This window comes from Monodon monoceros, unplaced genomic scaffold (assembly GCF_005190385.1).
Source record: "Monodon monoceros isolate NGI ecotype Baffin Bay Population unplaced genomic scaffold, NGI_Narwhal_1 Super_Scaffold_1, whole genome shotgun sequence".
NCBI lineage: Eukaryota > Metazoa > Chordata > Mammalia > Artiodactyla > Monodontidae > Monodon > Monodon monoceros.
The window spans coordinates 61,393,152-61,412,719 of record NW_021703765.1 but is presented as its reverse complement, the minus strand read 5'-3'; the positions used below and the strand labels follow the sequence as shown (position 1 = coordinate 61,412,719).

The window sequence follows — 19,568 nt, the reverse complement described above, 5'->3', positions numbered from 1 at the left end:
AATCAATCAATAAAAACAATATTTGTTTAAAAACATTCTATAACATAACTTCATGAATAATTTCTTCCTAACATTTTAGGAACTAGTTTAGTTTCTTAAAAACTTTTATTCTGAGAATACTTGAAATGATTGCTAATACCATTTACTGAATAAATGCATTATTACATGAGATACATTAAAAAATCTGTGGATTGAGCATACTAAATTTCATCAAATATTTAAACACATTTATAAACTCCATCATATTCTTCTAAGCATTTAATTAAAGCACAGGTCTAATATTTCAGTCTCTTCAATTTTTAAATACCTTATAAATCAGCACATAGACCAACACAATGATGCTACAATTTATCGTGTCCTTATACTAAAACTGGTAAACAGTGCCAGTACCATGCATTTAATTTTTTTTCTTTGCTGCCTCAATTTTAATGTCTCTTCATGTTTTAATTCCTATTCTTATCTTAGGTTCACCTCAGTAGGGTTTTGGTGATGGGCACATTTTGATACCCTAGAGAGGTTAATTCTGTTTCTGTCTCCCTGGGAGTATCGTCCTGTTGGGACTGGTCACGCCGAGGCCCTGTGAGCCCAGGGTCTGAGGACACTGCATCCTGGGACTTGTGAGTCCTCATGTTTCACACAGACTTTTGTATCCTGAAACTTTCCCGGAAAAGAAGGATGCAGTCTTAAATCAGATGTGGCCCACAGGTCCTGGCCTGCTGGAAACGTGTGGTAGCAAGTGGGGTCTCCTTGTGGGCAGCAGGCCTGCTGAGGCGTGGAGCCCCAATGGCAAGAAGCAGGATGCCCCCCAGCGAGCTCTCTGCTCTCCACTAATGAGTGCCTCTAACAGGCTGCTCGCAGGACGTCTCTGCCCATCACCTGTTGGGCGCCCTTCCTACCTGGTCACTCTGAGACCAGGTGTGACCTTACACAGGTGCCCCGCCTCTCCCTGGACCATGCGGCTCCTTCTTGCTGCTCCCTCTTTCTTGATTGCATGAGAAAAACAACTACACGTCCCTACTTCACAAACACTTTAGTGGGAGAAACAAAATTATGATATCGTATATATAATCATATATAATATATATGTAATCTCCTAATGTATTTGGATATATACGTCCTAGTATATTTGCCCTTCTTTTAAGCAAGATAATAGAAATACTGTATCCATGCTCGAATTCTGATAATCTGTTAGTTGGGAGCCCCTGCAGCCTGATTCTCAGTCCTCTCAGCCTGCCTCAGACGCCTGAGAAGCACTACTGCTCCCTGGCCACAAGATGCCCCAGGTCCATCCAGACCGTCCGAGGAGCCCAGGGTCCCTCAGCAGAGGACGGTGTCTGGGACTGAAACCTGGGGGCTGGAGCACATCTGAGCATCAGTGCTTCTACTCTCGGGCCCCTGGCAGCAGAGGCAGAGCCAGAACCAGAAAGATGTATATGTTTTAGAGTCAAATGTTTTATACTGATCTTTCCAATGTAGTACATAGCCTCATGAAACTATTTTCTTGACACAGACAGAAAACAGGATGCAGTATTCTTTTTTACACTATTAAATCTCAGTTCATTACGAGAAGCCCGCAGGAGTCAACTTACCAGACTTGTCTTTCTGAATAGCTTTATCCTCAAAGTAGCAGAACATTACCTGGAAGCGGTCAGGATCTGTCGAGCGCAGGACCCTACAGGGAACAGCTCAGAGTGAGTCTGAAGCTCTGATCCCCCAGCAAATGGAATGCTGCCCGGGCGGATGAGGCTGTGAGGGCAGCCACCCCCTGCGAGCCAGGGGTTTTAAGGGTCACATGCACAAGGTCCTAACAGCACCGGCTGCATGTCCATCAGCCAACAGCGCATCAGGCAGCCACCAAAATGAGAGGCAGCTCTCTGTGCTGCTACAGAATATTCGAGACTTCCGGCTGGGAGGAAAGGGCGAGGTGCAGCGGGACAGGTGTGAACAGGTATGATCCCACATCCCGCTGTGTGCGGGTGGGATACACGCATGAGCACGTGGCTGATTTCTAGAAGGGAAAGATAAGAGATGGCAACAGGGGCCTCTCTGGACTCAGGGCCAGCAAACGGAGACATGCATTTCTCCTCCTTAGCATCTTTTCTACCATCCAATGCTTTTCTTCTCTATGCTGTTTTACGCACCATGGACATTTTTACATGTAAAACAATATCCCTACCCTTGAGGAAAAAAGGAAGAGAAAGGAAAGGAAGGCATGTGCTTGAACCAGGGCACCGGTACAGGGCGCTTGGCATCTGGGGCTCCACTGAGACGGCCAGGCGCGAGCTCAGCAGTGCGCGTGGATGACGTCTGCACCCACCCTCTCAGATTAAGGCTCCACGGGCGCCGGGGGCTCAAGCGCAGACACTCTCCAGTGCCCTCGTGCACATGGCGAGAATGTGTGCTGTTGTCTGAAAGCTCTCCTGATAACTGGTGGCTGGGATCTAAGCCAGGCTCTGGACTAAAGGCTTCAGGGCTGCTTCTCGGTGCTGACAGGAGTCCAGGGGACCTGGCAGGCAGCCTCGGGCAAGAGCTGGGCTCTCAGAACCGCCCGCCAACTAGAGAGCCTGCCCGAGAGCCCTGGGTCACCATGGGGCACACCGGGGAGTGGACACAGCCCACAGCACTGCCGTCAGGTGCTGGAGGCCGAGGGGGCCCAGAGGCCTCTCCTGGAGCTACACGTGCCAGGATTAGACCCAGGCTTTTGCTGTTTTGGTTTGGCTTCGTTTTTCTGTGACAATATATTCTTTGTAAAAAAAAAGACCAGAAGGAACAATACTAACCACTACGGATGGTGCTAGTAAGCAGAGTGGGTTTCTTCCCTCAACTATTTCCACGGTTTTGTATAATGTTCTCCTATTACTTATACAACTGAAAAAAAATGTGTAATGAAAAAAGAAAAGTCAAAGCTCCCTTGGCTGTGGGGACTCTGGGACTGCCGGGAGGTGGGGACTGAGGGTGGGAGGACTCACTCCCATTCACCCAAAACAGCTTCCATCTGGTTTATATGTCAAGCTTCCAAGCAAGATCCAATCTACCGGAGGGTCTCGTGGCACCAAATAAAGGTTAAATAAAATAGTGGCGTTGTCCAAACATCCCTCGCTTTAAGAATCAATACTTTCTGTTTTAAGTGGTTTGAGAAAGACCTTATTCTGTATCTAACTGCACCTGTCTTGTGACCTAAACAAATGTCCTCCTGCAGCCCCCCACAGCGGGTCCACAGGGTGGGCGGCTGGGCTCTGGACGTCCTGCTGCTGCTTCCAGTCTCCCTTTACAGGGAGGCAGCAGGCACTGCCCTGGAGACGATGTCGGTCTCAGGCCAAATCAGGGACCGTGACCTTGGGCAGCTTCTTTGAGCACCTGGGCCCTGGTTCCCTCCTGTGAAGTGGGGTGTACAGTGCCCACCTTGTGGGCTTGCTGGGGGGGCCTGTCAGCGCATGGAGCTCGTGCAGCGCCTGTGGGGCCGGTGCTCCATCCATGTTAGTGCTTCTAGCTGTCAGCTCCCTGTGGTTGCAGAGGCGTCCTGAGTGTCAGGTGCCCCAGAGGACTGTTTGGAGCAGCCCCCCACTTCCCGTTTGCTGTCTGTGCTCCAATGTGGTCCTGGAACCAGCCTGGGGGGTGCCCTAGAGCGTCTCAGAGAGGGCTGGTTCCCGGCAGAGGCTCCGATCCGTCAAGTGCACTGAGCTGGTGGCAGCTCTGGTGACAGCTCAGAACCTGTTCCCTTGGGGAGGTGGCACCGGCGTCAGACCCCTGGTGTGTTACTACACGTGGCATCCAGTGATCAGGAAGGATAAGCACAGGAGAAGAGCAGAAGGGGTTGGGGGTGGTTTTTCTAAGACAGCTTACTTGTTAGGAGGAACTGAGAAAAGCCCAAGCCTGGAAGGAACACAAACGTAAAACCAGCTCAAGCGGGGGTACGGGTGGCGAAGCTCACGTACCTCATGTATTCCAGCCGGTAAACGGACAGAAGGTAGGTGGACATGGCGAAGTCCAGCTTGTTGATGAGGGCGGACACCTCGGGGGCCGGGTCCAGCAGGTTGATGATGGTGCTACGGAGCTCGCTCAGCTCGGCCTAGGGACAAATGCCAGGACTGCTTGGGCACAGGTGGGCGTGGCTGCTCCCCCAGATGCAAACCCCGGGGCCGTGCCCGTGAACCAGACATGCAAGACTGGCCCTCACTGTCCCAGAGGGCTTCCCGAAACCCTGCCCGGTACCACCCGTCTTTGGCAGGCAGGCATCCTTACGGGGGTGACTGTGTCGTTCTTCATGGCTGAGTTGTACTGGAGGACAGACCGCAGGGGCTCTTTGCTGGGAAAGGTGAGCAGGGGGGACTTGGTGGCTATTTCACAGACGCCCTCGTACCACTCTTCTGGCCAGAGTCCTGCAAGAGAGCATGGGCTGAGGTGCCTCCTGGCTCGAGAAGAGCTCTGGCGGGGCCCACGCTGAGCTTCTGGAGTTGTGGGTCCTCTGGTTGAGCCACTGTCCCAAAAATGTGGCATAGAAACGAGTGTGTTTCCTAATGGGGGCAGGTTTCCCTAAGGTATGTGGTGTTCCCAGAACCCTAAACGACTTCGGGAAGTGTTCCCTGAGGAGGCGGCAGCCGCACTGGGCCTGTCTTGTGTGTGGGCACAGGCACCATTAGGTCGGGCCCTTTCACATCTTGGTCCTTACTCTGCACTGTCCTCCCTGGGGCAGCAAACGTCCCCTACCTGACCCCTCCACGGCAAATCCCATCAGCACAGAATAGAGCCAGAAATCCCGGAAGAGCTTCTGCAACCGCGGCTTTGCTTCTTTGATGGGCAGCAACCGCCGGGTGAGCTGATGGGCCGAGGAGAGAGGGAGAGAAGGTGGTTACCTGCATATGAACCTGACACCTACAGGCGTAAGCTCGAGATCCATTCTCCAGGCTTCTTCTCAGAGAACAGGTCAGTCAGACTGGGCAGGAGAAGGCACAGGGCACAGTAACCAGCAGCCCTCAGAGAGCTCACCCAGAAACGCTCCTGAGCCTCTTGTATGCAGGGCGGGCTCTGCACTGGGAGGGAAAAGCCCTTTGGCCTTGTCGGGAGGCAGGCAAGCAGCATCCCAGAGTTCCTGGGGACCCAGGGATGGGGCGCTTGGCGTTCACAGGCGGGCAGGAAACAGGGAGCAGCCGCCTGGCCACAGGAGCACCAGGCCCAAGGGCCGGAACCATGGCGGGCGGGGCAGTGACCTTGGGCAGAACCACAGGGCGTGAAGCAGGTAAAAGCAGAGTGCTCGGGGGCAGGGGTGAGGCTGGAGTCCCTGCGTCCCTGTCCCCATGGTGTCCCACCCAGTGCGTGGCAGGGGAAGGCGCCTTGGGTATGGAAAATGGTTACGTGTGCACAACGCCTGGTGGACAGGTGGACCCTCCAGAGTCCCCAGCAGAGGTCGAGCCCCCACACAGCGCTAACTAACCTGCAGCGAGGGGTGCTCAGCAGTCCAAATACTTATGATCTATGAGTGCCAAGAATGGGCTAGGTGCTGGCCAGGGTTTGCCTCCTGCCAGGGCCCAGGTTCGATTCCTGGTCAGAGAACTAAGATCCTGCAAATAGTGCGGCGTGACCAAAAAAACCCCCCCAAAAACCACCACAAACTAAAAATAGAAATGATCACGGTGCCACGGCCCTCTGTGAACACCTGAGTGGATGTGAGCATGGGAAGCACCACAGTACGGCCCTGGCTATCCCACAACGGACAGCAAAGCGGGGCTGCATGTCCTGCAGATGGCAGACAGGCCCGGGCCAGGGTCTCCTTGTGCTCTGAGTCTCTACCTGCACCCTCCCCTCCACTGTCCATGGAGGGACAGCTCACAGGAGGGTGGGGACACCTTGCCTAGCAGGCACGTCACCCCAGAGCCCAGGATGAGGTCGGGAGCTGTGATCACTTAGAGGAAGAACTCGGAGCTGGAAGACACGAGAGGGGCCCTCCCATGTCCAGGGGAGCATCAGAGCCGCCGCCCCCGACGCAACCAAGCCCTGGGCCACAGAGTGTCCTGGCTGCTCCTGTAAGCTCATCCACACAGAGACGGTCAGGCCTCCAAACACTGGGAGTCACAAGCCACTCGGCAGTGACTAAAGACACATCGAGGGCTTTGTGCTGACAAAGCTAGTTGAGCGGTGTTTGATCTGGGATGTATTTACTTTGGAAAACACGACAGCAGTCCGGCACCAAAGGTCACACTGAAGCCTGCTGGTGACTTTGGCCGATTCTGCCCCTGCAAAGCCAGTTCTCAGCAGCACAGAGGTGAGTAGGTTTCTAACGTTTCTGCCGATTATGAATTATTATTTGAGGTGGTTAGAGATGGGTAACTGGTTTGCTTCCCTATCCAACTACATTCAAACGCTCTCTACACCATCTTAGAAAGGGTAAGAGGTTTTGTTAAGCTGCCTATGATAACATTCTGTCAGTTACGCTAGTGGGACTGTCAGCCAACCGGGGAGGAGGGACTGCGCTAGGTTAAGGACCTGAACTGGGAATGGGTGCTGGGGGCTGTGGGCGGGCACCCTAGTTCTGGGGCATCACAAATGGTTCAGAAAAATGACGTGTGTCACACACGCGCACACACACGTACGTAGAGAGACCTGGCGAGTCTGGAGACGCGGGTACAGGGTGGGTGTTCTCTGTGCTGTGCTTTCAACTCGTTTGTGAGCCTGAAGTTATTTCAACCTGAAGACTGTCCACAGCTCCATTACCCCCTCTCCGTCTGGGCCGGGAGACAGCAGCCAGGAGGAACGAGGGACCACAAAGCCCAGCCCCACTCCACGCAGCCAGCCTGAGAAGGCGCCATAGGAAATGCCCATAAAAACAAACTTTTGAATGATTTCCCTTTAAAAAATACTGCTTCTCTTCAAAGATAGTAATCTGGATTTAAACACAACCTAGTGATAATTTTAAAGTATCTTCTTTAACTCTTGTGATACTAAATGGCAAAACAACAGGAAGATTTACCTTTCAGGTACCTAATTTTTTACCACATAAAATGAGATATATTATGAGATACCTTTTGCTTCCTCTGATAAGAGCATAATGCAAAGTGTTTTGGGCTTTTCATCGTGTAATACAGGAATAGGAAGAAGTACAAGAAGCTTCCACACGTACTATCTGAATACAGGAGCAAAAAGACACGAATGTTTTCAACCTCTGCCTCCCTATCTGGTCTCAGATTCCTTTTCCTGAACTTTTGTTTATTCAAGTTGGGTTTTTTAAAGCTTTTTTTTTTTTTTTTTGCGGTACGCGGGCCTCTCATTGTTGTGGCCTCTCCCGTTGCGGAGCACAGGCTCTGGATGCGCAGGCTCAGCGGCCATGGCTCACGGGCCCAGCCGCTCCGTGGCATGTGGGATCTTCCCGGACCGGGGCACGAACCCATGTCCCCTGCATCGGCAGGCGGACTCTCAACCACTGCGCCACCAGGGAAGCCCTTAAAGCTTATTTTAACCTAAGAAGGATACTTTCAAGTGTAGCCTAGCAAGAAAACCTCTTCTTTTCTCACTTTTTCAGTGTCTTGCCATCAATACCCACGCCCAATTCTACCCAGAACCTGGGCCCGGTTCCGCCGGCAGCCACACACATTACACACTGTGTCCTGAGTGCAGGCAACGTGTGTGGCAGCCTCGGCTACGGGCTGGGGGGAGGGAAGGGAACAGGAAAAGACAACAGACAGTTTTAAGTCAGAAACCATGTGACTTTCCCTCTCCAAAATGTCGTGATTAGAGGAGTGTGCAAGCTGAGTGTGTTAAGAGTGCTGCAGGGAAGAGCCGAGGTGGGAACTGGGGCAGGGACAATGGTGCTGGCACTCCAGGCCAAACGGGCAGAGCCCTGGACACAGGGAAGGGCTCCACTAACCAGGGTCTAATCTAGTCACTGGCACACTCAGGCAGGCTCAGCACCCCCGATACACACAATGCTCTGTGCGGGGAGCTGAGTCACCAAAGCCCCTGGTCCAGCACCGGCACCCAGAAGAGGCTCCGCTGAGAGTCACTGCCATTGCCAGCACACCATCTTCAGGCCTAACAAGTCCCAATATTTACCTAACAGGAGCCAGTGATTCTTACCTGGCCTGGAGGGGAAGCAGACATTCTGGTCCTCAAAAACGTACCAGATGGTCACACACATGACAAACCTGACAAGACACTCTCCTCTTTCTGAGGTGATTAGAAGGGATGCTGGGATCTTGCATGACTGAGCAGCAGTATAAACACCTGCTGTCACTGTCCTGGACACACAGAAGCATCGAATAATAGCTCATTTCCCAGGATGCAATTCACAACCAGGAAGGAAGCAAGAGAAGGACAAAGCCATCTGGCAGCCAAACTGACGTGACAGAGGGAGGGATGGGAGACAGATGGCTCATCCCACAGTATCTGTTAAAAACGTGCCTTGTTTACTTAAATAGAGGAAGCGCCCCTCAGGCCTTCAGTAAGAGCTTTCTGACAGCACCCTCACCTAGACCCTATACACCTGGTGAGACTATTTGTAACCCCAGCCAGAAACACTTCAGTGGGAGAGCTCTAGTCCCTCCTGACAGCAGTGGGAGCCGACTGACAGACACAAGGAGAAAACGTACACCTGCAGCGAGCTGTACCCTCATCCCCCATGGCTGCAGGAAGACCGGCACCCACCATGTCCACTGGGCCCCCAGGTGATCCCTGCACTGCAGACACAGTCCAAATCACACAGATTAAACCACCCCAAATAACTGCTAGCACAGGAGGAGGAGCCTCAGTCTGCCTGGTGCCCCCCCGCCCCCCACCTGGCAGTGTCCTTGTGAGCCGTGCTTTACTGCACATGGGCCCCCATCCAGCTGGGGTACCTGTGTGCCTCCAAGGCCCACCCAGTATGTCATTTAAGGAAGGGACACAAAGTTCAGTGAATGAATGAAAAGGAAACTCCCTGGGGCCCCTGAGCCCTATGGTTTTGCACACTTTCAACAAGGGGTTCTGATCTGGGCCCAGGGGTCCTCCAGGCAGGTTCATGAAGCCACACAAAATGTCAGGCGTCTGTTTTATCTTCAGCAGATCCTAAAATGGTTAGAGACTGGCACCCATGGGGCCCGGGGCCCCTCCTGGGTTGTGGCCGGGGGCCTGCAGAGGTGTGTGTGTGCCTGTGTGGGGCGGGGAGGGGGCAGTCTGCCAGGCTGCCCTCACCACATCCTGCTCTCCCTCCAGCTCCAGCTCCGCCAGAATGCAGCACCTGCTGCACTCTCTCGTGGTGTCCCTCCTCCTGGCATCCGTGTGTGGGAACCTCGGCCCTTGGGGTCAGCTTGGTAGCGGAGGGGGAGACCCCGAGTCTGCGGACCCCCGGTGGGGGCAGCTGAAGAGTGGAAACCTGAGCAGACCCCTCCTGCCTGCCGACTTCCACAAGGAGAACACAGTCACCAACGAGTGGATCGTGGACGGGGAAGAGGACGAGGACTACCTGGACCTGGAGAAGATCTTCGGGGAGGATGACGACTACATCGACGTCGTGGACGCGGTCTCGCCCGTGGACCCTGGGACTGGCGCCGGCAGCGTGCTCCAGCTCTTCCCGGGCAAGAGCCGCATCCAGCGGCTCAACCTCCTCAACGCCAAGTTCGCCTTAGACCTCTACCGGGCGCTGAAGGAGCGGGTTGGTGCCTCAGACAATGTCTTCCTGGCGCCCGTAGGTGTGTCCACAGCCATGGCCATGCTCTCCCTGGGCCTGCGGGGGGACACCCACGAGCAGGTACACGCTGCCCTGCGCTTCACCGACTTCGTCAACGCCAGCACCACATACGAGCTGGGCACCGTCCACAACCTGTTCCGGAAGCTGACCCACCGCCTCTTCCGGAGGAATTTCGGGTACACGCTGCGGTCTGTCAGCGACCTGTACATTCAGAAGCAAGTTCAAGTCCTGGACGACTTCAGAGCCAAGGTCCGACAGTACTACTTTGCCGAGGTCCGTGCGGCTGACTTCTCTGATCCCGCCTTCATCTCCCAAACCAACCAGCACATCTCGCGGCTCACCAAGGGCCTCATAAGAGACGTGCTGGAGGACGTGGACCCCGCGACTCAGATGATGCTCCTGAACTGCATCTACTTTAAAGGTAAGAGGTGGCGACATTTCTCAGGGCAGACGCGCGGGCGCTCTCAGCTCACAGGTGGGCCGAACTGCAGACTCTACCTCCATTCCCCTGGGAAACCCAGACACGGGGTCAGCTCGCAGGGACAGGGAAGGTCCTGATGAGGTGACAGGGCAGCTGACACTTAGAAACCCTACGCTTTACGCCTCACCACAGCCTTGAGAGACCGCCACTGTTATGAGTGTCTCCATTTTACAGACAGGGAATTAAAATGCTGCTCCGGGGAGATGGCAGTAAGGGGCAGAGCCAAGCTCCAGCCTCTGTTAGATCAGAATAACGCAAAAACCTTTCCAGCATCAGGTCAACCTGGATCTGAGCTTTTTCATTTCCCTTCCCAATGGACAAAAGGCTGAAGACAAGTTCACCCTGAGTAACTGACATTCACACCCCCACTCCTTTCTAGGCAGGTGGGGGCGGGGAAATCAACCCTTATGTCTAGAGCAACTGTTCCAGGCCAGCACCAAGCACCGAGGCACTTCCTAAGGAGGACCCCTCCCCCACCGCCAACCACCCACACCTGCACGCGCGTGCGCGCGCACACACACACACACACACACACACACACACACACACACACACACACACCTCTAGAGATAAATGGGCACGGGTCTGTAAATACCAGGCCTCGCTTTTAAAATGCCCTGGTGATTGGGCTTCCCTGGTGGCGCAGTGGTTGAGAGTCTGCCTGCCGATGCAGGGGACACGGGTTCGTGCCCCGGTCCGGGAAGATCCCACATGCCACGGAGCGGCTGGGCCCGTGAGCCATGGCCGCTGAGCCTGCGCGTCTGGAGCCTGTGCTCCGCAATGGGAGAGGCTGCAACAGTGAGAGGCCCGCGTACCGCAAAAAAAAAAAAAAAAAAAAAAGCCCTGGTGAGACCTGAGCCAGGAGAAACCTCTACTGCCCTCCACCTGCCCAGCAAGCCGAGGGCAGACATGAGGAGTGGGGTCACTGCACACTAGTGTGGTGACACGCAACCACTCTCCCCTCTGCCACCAAGGACTAGTGGGCACCGGCCAGGTCAGTCCCGGGAGGCCACGTTCCCTGGTTGGTCAGCTCCAGCACGGTTTACAGCGGTCCAGGGAGCCTCTCTCCTGGAAGTGGCTGAGGGGCAGTGGGGCCAGAGCACCCACCGGCCGGGACAACCACTCCGTGCCCAAGCCGAGGCCCCCAGCGGCTGTGCGGAATGCTGCCAAAGGGCAATGTAGGGGGAGGGAGCCAAGACAGGAGGAAGGGTTCAGAGGCTGAGCCAGACCCCTGGCTCCCCCGACACCAGGCACAACGCCAGCCTCGCCGTGGGCAGGTCCAGGCCAAGGCTCCAACAGGCCCGTGACAGGCACACGGGACATGCTCAGTGAACACACACATGTCCTTTCATCCCTGGCTGGCGGGACAGGTTTGGGAATGAAAACTGGAGGTCAGCCCTGGTCTCACTCCCCTATCCGTGTGGCCTCACAAGTCCCACTGTTACGTGCTCAGTGGGTTTGATGTTGCCAGTGACACTTGAGAGCAATTTCCCGTGTTCAGGGGTGACTTTGACAGTGAGTGGGAGACCCCTGGGTGGCACCAAGGCCCTCAGCCCTCAGCCCTGCCAGCCTGTGGGCACCCCGACTTCCAGAGCCTCTGCCTCAGCACAGTCAGTATTCAGAGCAGGCAGGGACACGTCCCAACATGGGAACCAGGGTCACGAAGACGGCAAACGTGGCAGCAGGGCACATGAATCCTTGCCCACACACCGGAAGGCTTGCTGGATCAGGGCTGGGAGTCAGAGAGATGAAACGCCAGCAGCACCAGCTCTCACGGGTGCATATCACAACAGAGTCTGGATGTGTAACTCTTAGCTCTAGCTCCCAAATCTCTGTCACTACTTTGATTTTAATTTCAAATGTTATGAACACTCTGTAAGACAGAGGTTAGGCCTCAGGAGCAAAGGAAGGAGAGAACCCGGGAGAGGCGGGGCGGCTGCAGCAAACCTGGGAAAGCCGTGGCTGGAGCCCAGGGGAAAGGGAGTCTCCCCCAGGGCAAATGGCACAATCTGGGGGAGGGGAGAGGCCAGGGACACCGCTCACACCCACCATGCACAGGGTGGCCCCCCGCAGAGAGCTGCTTAGATGCCTGCCTCACGGGGCTGAGCAGCCCTGGACCCAGACCAGAGGCGGGCGGCCACTGCTGTTACGCCTCCCCCAGGAACCTCCTGCTTTTCTGACCCCCTGTGCCCCACCCACCAGCTGGAAACCTTAAACAGGTCACTTGGCTTCTCCCCTCTGCTTGCTCATCTGTGAGATGGGGGTGGTGAAAGCCCCGTCCCTCACGGTTGCTAGGAGACGAGGTAGCACAGGAAGGGGCTGGAGGAGGCCTGGCACATGACCAGTCTCACCAGTGGGCGGGCAGCCCTCACTTACAGTTACTAGCATCTTAGAGCCACAAAGACACGTTCCCACTCGGGCACACAAAGCTGCCCCGAAATCCAAAGTGAAGGTGGCAATGGCAGTGCTGCCTCCCCAGGCATCCAGCCAGTCCTCATAGAGCTGATGGGAGCTCAGGGCCCTCATCTTACAGAGAGACACGCAGAGGCCCAGGCAAGGCAAGTGATGTACTAATTTAATGTCAGGATCTAACCCAGCATTCACCTAGTCTGTTCACCCCATCTGCCCTCATCCGCTTCCTACGAGAAGCCTCTAAAACAGTGATTCTCAGTGTGGTGGGCGGGCCAGACCAGCAGCATCAGTATCGCCTGGGAACCAGTGAGAAACTTAAACTCCTGGCCCAAACCAGACCTGTGGGTTCATACAGTGGGGGTGGGCCATGCAGTCTGTTTGAACAAACCCTCTAAGAGAGCATTTAAACAAAAGCCCATTCCTGCTGACCTCACAGGGTCCTGGGTGAACAAATTCCCAGCGGAAATGACACACAACCACAACTTCCGGCTGAATGAGCGAGAGGTGGTCAAGGTCCCCATGATGCAGACCAAGGGGTCCTTCTTGGCGGCAAGTGACCAGGAGCTGGACTGCGATGTCCTGCGGCTGGAGTACATGGGGGGCATCAGCATGCTGGTGGTGGTCCCGCACAAGCTGTCCGGGATGAAGACCCTCGAGGCCCAGCTGAAGCCCCAAGTGGTGGAGAGATGGCAGAAGAGCATGACAAACAGGTGCCTCTGGGGCCAGGGGACTGGGGGCCCAAGGATGCTGGGGCTGCAGTCACTTTAGGGAAAGGAGCATGTGCCCCATGGGCCGCTGTGACTTCAGCCCGAACTTTACGCTCGGTGAGAGGAGACCAGAGAGCGTTGGTGAGAAATGCACCTGTACTCTGTGATGTGGGGGCAGGAGCGACCCGGCTCTGCCACACACTTGCCCTGACCCCCTGGGGTCACTTGCTGTGGGCCTAGAACCAAGACAAGCCCCCAACCCAGTTTGAGAAGCCTCGAGGTGCTCCAAATCCCCTCAGGGCGTCACTTACTATCTCAGAGTCAGGACCACAGGTTGCGTTGCTGGATCAGCGCAGGAAGGACGCACACGTCACCTCCCTGTCTTCCTGGATCCCGCCAGGCCCGAGTTAACAGCTGAACCTGGTCTGGGCCTCCTTTCAGGACCAGGATACAAGGAAATGCAACTGAGGGACAGGCAGGCTCTTAGGGGCAGGTCTGCCCAGGCAGCTGGGCAGGCATCAAGCCCTGTCACTTTCTCCTTAAAACCTGTTCTGTACCAGCTTCCTTCCTAACCTCACTGCCCACGACCTTCACCCTGAGCCAGCGGGGGCCTGACCGGCCTGCCGTCCCATGCTCCGTCTACCTGCCACCAGCCACCAGGCAGCATCCCCACCTCCCTCTTCCTGTGAACTCTCTGTGGACCCCCACGCACAGGATGCAGCCTGCTCGCTGCCCAGCCTGGCCCACACGCTGCTCTGCTCTCCCCTGCCCTCCTGCCCAGAGTCCTGCACTCCCTCCAGCAGGCCCTGCTTAGGGCCCCCAGATCTTGTCCCCCCTCCTCCAGGATGGCCCAGTGGTTAGGCCTGTTCTTGTCACTCGGATGCTAACAGGCGGTCTTTACGCTTTGCTGCTTCATGTATGGGGTCCTGGCGCACCAAGAGGGAAGGAAGCTCCTGAGAAGGGGGCGCGTCTGGCGTCTTAGCCCCACAAGCGCCGTCAAGGATGGAGAACGCTAGCACTGGCTGGTACAGAAAGCACTCTGTTTTTAAGTGCACTGACCTGCACTTCAGCTCCTTAAACAGTAAAATACCAAATGCCTGAAAGCAGGGACCCAAGTGAGAGAATGATGTCAGATGTCTGAGCCATGAGCCAGTAACAGCTCTGCCCCCTGGCTGGTAGGACACAAACCATACAGTACCGAGGACATGACCGCACAGCAGTAACCATGCCTCAATTCTGAGTGCTGGGATTACAATGGGATGGTCTTTCCAAAATCCTCCACTGGCAGGACGAGGATATGCATTTTAAGAAGTGTTGTGTCAATTCTGTGGTACACGGACTGGAGGCGGGTGTGTGTGTTTATGGACGTTTAAGGGGAAACGTGATTCCTCTGCAACTTGCAGTTAGTAGAACCAGCCCTTCTCTTCCCTGACCAGGACACGGGAAGTACTGCTGCCCAAGTTCAAGCTAGAAAAGGACTACAACCTGGTGGAGGCCCTGCGGTCCCTGGGGGTCACAGCGCTGTTCGACAGGAACAGCAATATGACGGGGATCTCGGACCAGAGGATTGTCATCGACCTGGTAATGCCCGTCCTCTGCCCATCCCCATCCTGTCCCAGGTCTGCCCCCCTTGGAGCCCCTGCTGATACCAGAGAGAAGGCAGGTGCCCGGGAGCACCCTAGCCCAGCAGGCCTACTATGGCAGAGGCTCCAGAGCATGAGCAGGGGGTTCTAGGGCCATGGTCCTGCCCGCAGAGCGCTGTGGGCAGCCCTGAGTGGCCATGGTGCACAGTGCCAAGGTGGCACTGTTCACACCACACTCAGCTGATGCGTGAGGACCGAGTCCCAAGGGCCATCCTGCCCAGCCACGTCCATGCCTCCCCTGCGCTCGCTTGGTCCCTTCCCTGAAGAACACGAGACTACCCCCCCTTGCCCGTCTGTGAGTGACCACCGCTATCTGATAGCTTCCCTTTTGTCCTGACACAGTTCAAGCACCAAGGCACCATCATGGTGGACGAGGAGGGTACGCAGGCCGCGGCCGTGACCACTGTGGGGTTCATGCCATTGTCCACCCAGGTCCGCTTCAGCGTCGACCGGCCCTTCCTTTTCCTTGTGTATGAGCACCGCACGGGCTGCCTGCTCTTCCTGGGCCGGGTCGCCAACCCCACCAGGTCTTAGCGGTGGAGGCCGGGGCGTCTCGAGTGCTCTGGGGCATCCGCAATTCCATTTCCCTTCCAACAACGACCACGAGGAGCTGGGGCAGTGACCCCGTGGTTCAGGCCACCTTTCTGGGAGACATGGACGAAGGACCGCGATGCTTGCTACCATCAGGGCTGCACAGCCCAGAGGTCACCGCAGCTGTAGCGCGGCAGCTGTCTCCTAGAGGGTGTTGGCGCCAGACAGACCAACTCCCTCCACCTCTCACAGCAAACCCCGCCCTGGGCCCAGCATCCCCCCTCCTCCACTCTGTCACCCAAAGCCTTTCCCCCCCAGGGCTTCCCACCTGACAGGGAACATGGGCAGGAGCTGCCCCCTCCCCAGAGTGCTGACAGCGAGCCCCCTCCCCAAGGCCCAAGGTGCCCTGGCCTCGGGCTCAGTCCTCTCAAGGCCCAACCTCCTGAACTGAGGCTAAATGTCTCTGCACCTGCTTTCACCTCACGGCCGCCCAGAGGACGGCATGTACCCGTAGCCATGCCTTCCACCCTAGAGATAAATAAATATCGCCACTTTTACTGGGTATAATTCTACTTTTATAAGGTCAGATAACTAAAAAAGGCCACATTCAAAATAGATGACACCCCAGCAGTGCTAGACATCGACAGAGTGACCTGAGTGCCCAACAGTGACCCAGAGCAGGCATGTCCTCGGGCTCGGATGTGGCAGTGCTGCTGCATCCTGGGGGCGGGGGGGGCGTGGATGGAGCTGCCTGGGGGCTCCGGAAACACCAGTTTGTATGTGTGGCACACGCTTCAGCCTCCATCCCCAGACACAGGGAGACCCTCAGACGTGCCTGTGGTGCATCTGGTTCGAGAATACGGGCGACATCCAAGGACTGTATTTCTGGACCCTTGATTCCGGGGCAAGACCAGTGGAATCCACACAGGCTGCTCAGGGAGAAGAGCGCAAGGCCTCTGCAGTGCGGGGCGGGGGACAGCGTCGGGGGCTTCACAACTGCCATGCGTGTGGCCGTCAGACTGGGACCCCATGGGCCTGCAGTGGGCAGTGGGCTGGGGTCGAAGCCTGGTTGGCCTGACTCCACAGAGGGCTTCTGACCCAGCGAGACTGACACAGTCACAGGCAGCAAAGGGGTGCAAGAATGCTCCCCGATGTGGAGGCTGGGTTATCCCCATCCTCACACCAACCTGGGGCTTCCACTGTTACAGAGGGGGCGCGCTCAGCCACAGGCCTGAGTCCCACCCCGGCCCTGCTTTCACCCCTCACCCTCTCCCCCTGCCCCCTCCCCACTGCCTGAGCCAGGGCCCATCCAGTGTCTGCCACCCAGGGCAGGGGGGCCTTTCCCTGTCATCCCTCTTGCCCTCTCAGGGAACCTGGGCTTGCTGACCACCCTCTCCAAGTCCTCCTCTATTCTGAGTCAACACTGTCCTCCCCTGGGCTTGTCTGACACTTCTGGTCTTGCTGCTGGTTCCTCTGGCTCCTCCCCCACACCCCCATGTGCATCTCAAGACTCCACCTTCAGCCCTTCCCCACATCCCCCACCCAGAAGGCATGAAGACACGTGGCCCAGGCTCCTCTTCGACCCCCAAGGGTCAGAGAGCTCCAGCCCCTCAATCTGCTCAGAATGCCCTTGGGCCCCCTTCAGAAACGAGGTGCCTCCATGCGGCAGATATGAATGAACCCAGAGCACAGGCCTGCGCCAGGCTGCCTGGGTTCCACTCCCGGCTCTGGCACTTTGAGGCAAGTTCTGTGCCTCAGTCTCCTGTCTGTGAAACGGGGATAACACAGTCCCTATCTTGCAGGCTGTTGTGAGGATGAAGTGGGTTACTGTCTCTAAGGGGTTCAGGTCAGTGCCTGGGTTACCACTTCTAGCCCAGGGGTCCCTAACTGGGGGCCTACCTGGGCCCCTCCCCCTTCCCTTCCTGAGGTGAAGTACAAACCCTTGAGGACAGACACCATCTCTACGAGGAAGAGGGAGCAGCTTTCACACAGGTCTATGACTGAGAGTGTTAGTCCCCAAACATCCTTTTACAGGCACCAAGAGAATAACCTGTCCACGGCCACACAAGCTGCAAGTGGCCCGGGTGCCCGGCCGAGTGGAGTGCATGGACATTTTCCACGCTTTGTGACAGCGGGGCCACTATGTCTCCAGCTATAGGTTCAAGCAATGGAATCAGTGACATTTCTGAAGAGCATCACAGAGTCACAGGACAAAGACCACCAAACGCAGGCAGGAAGGAGCCTCGGAGGCCATGTGAGCTGGCGCCCCCACCCCAGGCTCCCAAGATCACTGATAAGGGAACAGCTGCATTAGGGCAGAAACCCATGCTTCCTGCCCAGGCCCACTGGCACGTCCACTCAACTAAGTCACTGAAGACACTGTGTCATCGAAAAATCCAAAACAGAGTATCTTTTTCTTTAAAATAAAAAATTAAAAAAAAATTTTTTTAAGTATAAAACGTTCAAGCAAACAAACAAAAAAACTATGGAAGTTAGTTTCTCCCAGAAGGTCCAGGGTTAGGGTGAGGGCTAGAACCAGAGAGCAGAGGCAAGAACCATGGCATCTGGGCTCTGTGTTGAGCAACAGAATCAAATATTTGTTTCCTCCTCCACAATATAACCATTAACTTGTTGACACGACGATACTTATTCCGTTCATGTAAAGGTCACCGTATTGGAGGAGACACGGGTGTTTCAGGTGAGCATGTGCTAGCCTATCACTGCTAACATATCTACCTGCCCTGACGCACCAGCCCCACAGAAAGTCACCCCATCTTTTTGAGACACTCTGCTGGCAGAGCAGGTGCAGAGAGACTGGGGACACTCTCCCAGGACCCCACATGCGGGGCCAGGAGTCCAACTCCGGCCCCAGTGACCCTAAAACTGGTGTGCCCCCAACCAAACCTACAAGTCATCGCTCCCCCAAAGTGCGAAGTGTCCCCTATAGACTTCTTCCATGCATTTATTAAACTCCAAACAACAACCACCAAGCACACTTACAAGCTCACAGGCATACATACGGGTCAGAGAACTGTGGGGCTCAAATATCCCAGAACTCGTTAACTTGAGAGGCCCCCCGGGCGTGCTCCCTGCCTACCAAACCTGCTCTCCATGGAGCCCTCCACGGGCCAAGGACTTCATGCCCCTTGCCCTTCCCTCCAGGCCAACAAAGTGTCCTCGTGGCGCTTCTCAATGCACTATACGCGAGTTGACGTCAACCATGACGTCTTTAGAAACCGACCTGTGGGTGCTGGTGTAAACCGGCAGGGTCCCAGCAACCCACAGGCCCTCGAGGGGCTGTGGGGGCCCTGACCGCAGGGAGGGCTCCCGGGGAAAGTGGGAGGCATGAGGCAAGCCCAAGCTCCAACCCTGCAGCACGCTTGGGTAGAGATGCTGTCCTGGAGCCCGGCTGAGTCAGCACCCTCGGGGGAGGGAGGAGGGGACAGGCAGAGGGTGGGGGTGGCCCGAGACGGAACCCCACCCCCCCACCCCAGACATAGTCCGCGACTATCAGTCTCACTATCAGAGCCAGGGACGATAAGCCAGTTATAGCTGCCGGTTCCCATCCGCCTTGGTCGGCTGACACTGGACCCCCAACGGTCCCCAGGCTCAAATGACAAATGCCCACAGAAGCAGAGACCGAAACTACTTTGCAGAGATAGGAGAGGGCTCCCCAAACGCCCACCGGGCCTCGACGCCCCTGGGTCACCACGCAGCCGGAGGTCAACCTCTCCACGTGCGGGGACACCCACGTAAATGCTCGAGACTCGAACGAAGAGGGAGAACTGGAGGCGGAAGCAGGGGCTTAAGCAGAAGGCAGGCTAGGTGGGAGCTCGAGAATCACCAATGAAACAAAGCCGGATGCGGGCCTGGCTCAGGTCTGGCAGCTGGGAACGCCTGGGCCAGGAAAAGTGACATCCGTAAGGGCTATTTGGGAAGAAGTGGCCGCAGGCTGAGACAGGACAAGACGGACACCGGCCCTTGACTGCGGCAGTGCTGCGGCAGAGACAGGCCTGAGCCATCTCCGACAGGGCACCAAGGGCTGCAGCCCCAAGGCCCAGGCACCAACCAGAGGCCCCAGGCTCACTATGGGGGGTTGGGGGTGGGGGGAGGGGTTGGAAACAGCACCTGCAGGCCAT

General features: G+C 56.2%; 2 protein-coding genes across 9 annotated transcripts in view; one reads left to right on the top strand and one right to left on the bottom strand.

Annotated features, from left to right (window-relative positions):
- The window catches only part of PI4KA (phosphatidylinositol 4-kinase alpha), a 94,908-nt gene that overhangs the window by 27,494 nt on the left and 47,846 nt on the right, over nt 1-19,568 (bottom strand). For all 6 annotated transcript variants that reach the window (XR_003792747.1, XR_003792748.1, XR_003792749.1 and 3 more), the window contains 4 exons: nt 4,708-4,816; nt 4,243-4,379; nt 3,936-4,069; nt 1,590-1,672 (listed from right to left, as the gene is read on the bottom strand). Coding sequence is in view for 2 of the 6 variants with exons in the window: in XM_029217532.1 (XP_029073365.1) it covers nt 1,590-1,672; nt 3,936-4,069; nt 4,243-4,379; nt 4,708-4,816 (463 nt within the window). In the remaining 4 variants the exon portion in view is untranslated. The remainder of the gene's footprint in view (nt 1-1,589; nt 1,673-3,935; nt 4,070-4,242; nt 4,380-4,707; nt 4,817-19,568) is intronic.
- Nucleotides 4,829-18,832, top strand: SERPIND1 (serpin family D member 1). Of its 3 annotated transcripts, none has more exons than XM_029217577.1 (5): nt 4,829-6,259; nt 9,181-10,076; nt 12,985-13,258; nt 14,692-14,836; nt 15,241-18,832. In XM_029217577.1, exons 2-5 carry the CDS (start codon nt 9,197-9,199, stop codon nt 15,430-15,432), a joined length of 1,491 nt encoding a protein of 496 aa, XP_029073410.1. In that variant the 5' UTR covers nt 4,829-6,259; nt 9,181-9,196; the 3' UTR covers nt 15,433-18,832. The 3 variants fall into 3 exon arrangements, with proteins under 3 accessions (XP_029073410.1, XP_029073419.1, XP_029073400.1); XM_029217586.1 differs by lacking the exon at nt 4,829-6,259 and adding an exon at nt 7,485-8,162; XM_029217567.1 differs by lacking the exon at nt 4,829-6,259 and having other exon boundaries at nt 7,485-10,076.

What these genes read in the sequence shown, in the direction of transcription:
- SERPIND1 (XM_029217567.1), top strand. Translation starts at nt 9,059, where the DNA reads ATGGGGCCCGGGGCCCCTCCTGGGTTGTGGCCGGGGGCCTGCAGAGGT. An exon ending in GAACTGCATCTACTTTAAAG is followed by an intron (nt 10,077 to 12,984) that starts GTAAGAGGTGGC and finishes CTGACCTCACAG; the next exon opens with GGTCCTGGGTGAACAAATTC. An exon ending in AGAGGATTGTCATCGACCTG is followed by an intron (nt 14,837 to 15,240) that starts GTAATGCCCGTC and finishes GTCCTGACACAG; the next exon opens with TTCAAGCACCAAGGCACCAT.